At 35.0% G+C, this 5,484-nt stretch overlaps 2 protein-coding genes across 3 annotated transcripts in view; one reads left to right on the forward strand and one right to left on the reverse strand.

The window, feature by feature from the left end:
• Window positions 1-3,861, forward strand: part of LOC101515349 (uncharacterized) — a 10,054-nt gene extending 6,193 nt beyond the window's left edge. For both annotated transcript variants that reach the window (XM_004502259.4, XM_012716394.3), the window contains exons 5-12: window positions 248-735; window positions 827-874; window positions 1,064-1,238; window positions 2,089-2,201; window positions 2,301-2,397; window positions 2,535-2,754; window positions 2,988-3,135; window positions 3,251-3,861. In XM_004502259.4, the coding sequence (XP_004502316.1) occupies window positions 248-735; window positions 827-874; window positions 1,064-1,238; window positions 2,089-2,201; window positions 2,301-2,397; window positions 2,535-2,754; window positions 2,988-3,135; window positions 3,251-3,649 (1,688 nt within the window). In that variant the 3' untranslated portion in view covers window positions 3,650-3,861. The remainder of the gene's footprint in view (window positions 1-247; window positions 736-826; window positions 875-1,063; window positions 1,239-2,088; window positions 2,202-2,300; window positions 2,398-2,534; window positions 2,755-2,987; window positions 3,136-3,250) is intronic.
• A 358-nt stretch (window positions 3,862-4,219) lies between these two features.
• The window catches only part of LOC101488325 (uncharacterized), a 3,154-nt gene continuing 1,889 nt past the window's right edge, over window positions 4,220-5,484 (reverse strand). The window contains exons 6-7 of the mRNA XM_073368925.1: window positions 5,420-5,478; window positions 4,220-4,659 (exon numbers count right to left, since the gene is read on the reverse strand). Of these exons, the coding sequence (XP_073225026.1) occupies window positions 4,588-4,659; window positions 5,420-5,478 (131 nt within the window). The 3' untranslated portion in view covers window positions 4,220-4,587. The remainder of the gene's footprint in view (window positions 4,660-5,419; window positions 5,479-5,484) is intronic.

Raw genomic sequence — 5,484 nt, forward strand, 5'->3', positions numbered from 1 at the left:
AGGGGAAGACTTATTTTTCTTTTCTTGATTAAAGAAATTATAAAATGTTTAGAAGTTGATTAAAAGGGTGATTGAAATATTATATGACTATCTATCACATCAAAAATATCATTCCTTCAAATTTTTTAATAATCTCAAATATATATCAAGATATAGACTTAACCTCCTAAAACCTTCCCCTAAAAAGTCCAACTCCCAAACATGCCCTAAGCTTCAGGAGATTCATATATCTTTGTACTTGTTGCAGATCTTGAGCATGTTGTCAGCCCAGTCTCAGTTGCACACTTCTCACAGTACAAGCTAACCATGTTACTACTCAAGCAACTTGAAAATCTAGGCTTCCAAACATGTGCATTTGAAAGCTCAGAAGGAAATAAGCCGTCTTGTGAAAAGAAAATATTGATGGGTCATGAGTGTGTATCCATCGACACCAGCAATGACTTCGTAACTGTAACTGCTTCTTCTGTCAATAATGGAAAGCATGTAGAAAAGAATATCAACTGTAACATCCTTATTGGTACAGATGGAGCAGGAAGCACTGTGAGAAAGCTTGTAGGAATAGATATGAGAGGTGAGAAAGACTTGCAAAAACTTGTCAGTGTCCATTTTCTTAGTAAAAGCCTTGGACAATTTTTGCTTAAGGAGAACCCTGGTATGCTTTTCTTTATCTTCAATACTGAAGCAATTGGGGTCCTTGTTGCTCATGATCTCAGGCAAGGAGAATTTGTTTTGCAGGTATGACTTGCTAAATTTAAAAAGGTCACCATTTCGTCTTGCAACTGTTTTTTTGTGAATCAAATGTATGATGCTAGTTATATTATTGCAGATACCGTTTTATCCACCTCAGCAAACAATTGAGGATTTCGGTCCAAAGGTATCATTTACCCCTAACAGAATTTTTATACTGATTTTTTAAACGACATTTGTTATGTGAGGAATAAAACATATTGCTAAAGCTAAAACATGGAGTTTTGAAGAGGCCACAGGTCATGCTGGTTGATGTTATTAAGCTTTATACATTTGTGTAAGTATTGCTCACTGAAAGTGATTTGATCTTTAGTAGGCATGTGAGAAGTTAATCAGCAAACTTGTTGGGCGAGAGTTTGAAGATGTAGATGTTATTGATATAAAGCCGTGGATTATGCATGCTGAAGTTGCTGAGAGGTTTATATGTTGTGGCAACCGAATATTTCTTGCCGGTGATGCTGCTCATAGATTTCCGCCTGCTGGTGGATTTGGTTAGTTGTTTGTTTTATCTTTATGCAGATAGTAGATGTTTACTGGTGTAAAACAAAAATAGTCTGCACTGTATCACTTCGTATCTATGCAAAATAGGGGAGAATTGACAATTTTTTTTTTCTTTTTCCATTGGAACGTTATGGTGTCATGTTTGGAGAGAAACAGTTTCAAATTTCCATGTATGGAACATGTCTGTCTCTTTCTTTATTTGAGCATGGCAGTCTCATTTTCTTAGAGGTACATTTGATTAAGGACCTTAAAGGGAATGGTTGCGTAGGGGAAAGTATTCATTTTTAAACAAACATTCTCATTTTTTTCCTTAGCATTTGATAATTCTTTAAATTTAGAAATGAATAGCTGACTCTCCCCAACCTTCTCTTTCTTTTCTAACACCTCCAGCCACACAGACCCTAAGGAAAATGATAGTATCCGAATCCAAAAAGGGAAAGGAAATCAATTAACTCAGATGTTTAACACTGCCGGAAAAATCCAGTGTCGCAAGTAAATGTAAGTGTTAGACGGAGGCTGTTGTGTATAGTTTGGTGCACCAACTAGGCTTTCTTGAGAATAATTTGGCTACTTTACAATATCTGTTTTCAAAATCTTTGGCATGGTGATTTCCTAAAATATTTTCGAAGTGACTGAATGAAAGTGCACTTGTATTAGTATTTCCTAAGAGTCAGGAGTAATCTGCCTTTCTTTTTTGTTTCCACAATATGTACAGTGGTGGTGGTGGGTAAAGCCCTCTCGAAAATGGCTAATCTACGATTTGAAATGAACCCACAATTTTTTGTTCATGTTGTTTATATAAGTGAAGCAATTTGACATAATATTGATGTCATATTGCAGGAATGAATACTGGTATTCAGGATGCCCATAATCTTGCCTGGAAAATAGCTTCTGTGATCAAGGGTATTGCCCCAACTTCAATGCTAAATACCTACGACATGGAACGTAGACCAGTAATGCTTTTATCCTCTGTTACATAATTACATTTTTTGAATGTATTTTTATATATTCAATTTTACCCATTGACATTTATTGCTGTCTATTGTTGTCAGATCTCTGTATTCAATACAAGGTTAAGTCTTGAAAACTATACAGCTGCCATGTCTGTTCCTGCTACACTCGGTCTCAATCCAACTGTTGCAAACACAGGTACACAATTATTTTACGAAATGAATTTCTTTTTCATTTGCTTCATCATCAATCAAATAATCTTACAAATGATGATGTTCCACTCTGTTCTTGCTAAATAACTGAAATTTAACTGATTTTTCCTCATTTGGTTGCAGTACATAAACTTATTATTAATGGGGTTGGTTCCGTCTTACCATCCGGATTGCAGAGAGTAGCTTTGGACGGAATTTTTGCTATAGGCCGTGCACAGCTCTCTGATTCTGTTCTAAATGAAAGCAACCCCCTTGGATCCTCAAGGTTGGCTAAGCTAAGACATATATTTGAAGAAGGAAAAAGCCTTCAACTTCAGTTCCCTGCTGAAGATCTTGGTTTTAGGTATTGCCGTCTGTATAAGATATTTTCTATTACTGAGCTATATATCACCGTTCTTATATTCATCTAGTTTTAGCTGTTATTTTTTAATTTTTGTGTATGGTAGTCAATTGGACCACATTTATAATTGTCATCATCTATAATTCACGATTATGTTTTTAGCATTTTAATGGATGGATCATGAGATGAATGAGTATTTAGGGGGCGCCTGTCTAACTCAGTGCCATTGAACTTAGGTACCTACAAGGAGCAATTATGCCAGAGAGTGGTGATGTTGAGAGTCCTCCACAAGTACCCACAGGTCGTCGGAGGGACTATATCCCTTCAGCACAACCAGGATCTAGACTGCCTCATATGTTTGTGAGAGTAAACCCATTGAGCGAGGTTCGTAACACTGTTAATATAATTATAAATTTTAGCTAAATGATTATCTAGCTGGTTTTCATTGGTTTAAACATCAACTTTATTTTGTTGATATAGTGCAAGTAATGTTTTGTAGGAGAAGATTTCTACGCTTGATCTTGTGTCTGGAGATAAAGTTGAGTTCATTCTCATCATAGCACCTGTGAAGGAATCTTATCATTTAGCTCGTGAAGCGTTCAAGGTGGCTGAAGAACGACAAGTTTCTCTCAAAGTGTGTGTTTTTTGGTCTACTGATTCTGTTGAAGGACTTGATAAAGTAAGTAAAGAAGCATTATCACACTGGAAGAATTATGCAGACGTTGTTGAAGCTTCTTCAACAACTTCAAATTGGTGGGATATGTGTAACATGACAAACAGAGGGGCTATTTTAGTTAGACCTGATGAACATATTGCCTGGCGTACGATTTCAGGACTTGCTGGAGATCCTAGGGCGGAAATGCAGAGGATTTTTTCTGCTATACTTGGAGTACACTAGTAAAATAGGCAAATACAAATTTGTATTGATTCTTTCAGGAATACTACTTTTTTAGGTAGACCCATTATTTTTGTCATGGGTTGTGATAATAATGAATCTACCTCTAAGGTTGTTCAAAGTGTTCTTTTTAAAAATTATTAGTGTATTTAATTTAATTTTGATTGGATTTTGAATTCTGATGTAGTTGATCCAATACCATATGGTGTTTGTTAGGCGATGTGTTAATGTCAGTCTTAGCTCCAATTACCAAAAGCAAGAAGTGGTCAATTTGATGCACAACAAATTTCAATATTTCATCAATCAATATTTTTCCTTTATACGTAAAGTCACGATTACAAGCGATAGTGTTATATTATGCAGTTTTGAGAATTAGATGGTACATAACTATATGCAATATTGTAATCGATAATATCATACTTAAATTATATGGATAAATCATAAATGGTCTTGTGCTCCATTCTAAAGGTCGTCGAGAATGTACTAATTTCTAATAGACAACTAGACTATTACATCAATTAATTGATAATATTCATCATCGACTAAAGGTTGAAGAATGTGTAACATTTGCAATGAAAGGAAAAGAGTTCTTATATCACAGAAGAGCTACATATATCCAAGGTAACAGACTAGAAGTAATAGAATAAATAAATCCTTTCTAACATTAATGTGTCAAACATTGCAATAGGCAAGTGCTATGGCTTTTAAATGATTCCCATAAGACAGATACATTACATCAAATCAAATGGTGTAATAATCAATACAACTCAATTTTTGATCGCCAATGCTGACATGAAGGTTAAATGAATGTAGGCTCAAATCAAAAGGAATGTGCACATATTAGACTTTTCTGGGTGAACAAGGCTCAAAACTAGAGATTTACTGTTTCTCTGATTTTTATACAGTGGCCCTTAAGGATGCTGACAAAGGAATCCTCTATTTTATCTGCCAGCCATGGTTATTAGATGCCCAATAGTTGCTGTTATGAATCCAAGAAAACTACCGGCAACGACCTGCAATATGAATTTAGGATATTAACAAAGGAAACAACCACTTTCAATAACCTGGCAATTGCAAATTACAATGAAGATGAAATTCAGTTTACAAAGGAATAAGAAAGAAAACTTCTTATCGTTTAAGGATTCATAATTGTTCAGTTTAAATTGCACAGAGATACATAAAAAATGAGGGACAGAAAGATGAGAAAAAGTGGAAACAATTGTGGGAAAAAAGTATGGCAAAGCAGGGAAGTGCCAAAGCATGTTCAAAAAGTGTAGCTGTGAAAATGCTATAACCATATTATATTATGATATTAATGGCTTTAACCCATCGTTTTTGGCACATTGATGTCTCTGTATTGAGAGATCCCACATTCACTTAGCACTATATAATAATCAGATTATGCAAGCAGTGAATCCTGATTCCTGACAGTACTGAAACGATGTATATTGTACATAACCCTAGGAAAACATCAGCTTTAACATTCAAAGAAAGTAAAACATAAATTTAAATGTTCATAACAGACAAATTATTACACAATCACCGCCTACTTTACTCAAGCAATAGTGGTTATACTGTGAGAAATAACACGATGCTCACTAAATACATTTTAGTATAAACAGAGTCAACAAACATTGAAATATCTTATAGGTTGCTGGAGAATTTTATAAGGTATGGAAACAACCAAATAGCTACTAAATCCTCTATATACTAAACTTGGCTCCATACAATAAACATAGGAATTAAGAAGCAATCAAATGTAAAATATTAAACCTGAGGTGGGGTATGCCCAAGAAGTTCACGAAGCGGTCTGCTTTCGGCCAGAGGATGTTCAGCAG

This window comes from Cicer arietinum, chromosome 5, assembly GCF_000331145.2.
Source record: "Cicer arietinum cultivar CDC Frontier isolate Library 1 chromosome 5, Cicar.CDCFrontier_v2.0, whole genome shotgun sequence".
Taxonomy (NCBI): Eukaryota; Viridiplantae; Streptophyta; class Magnoliopsida; order Fabales; family Fabaceae; genus Cicer; species Cicer arietinum.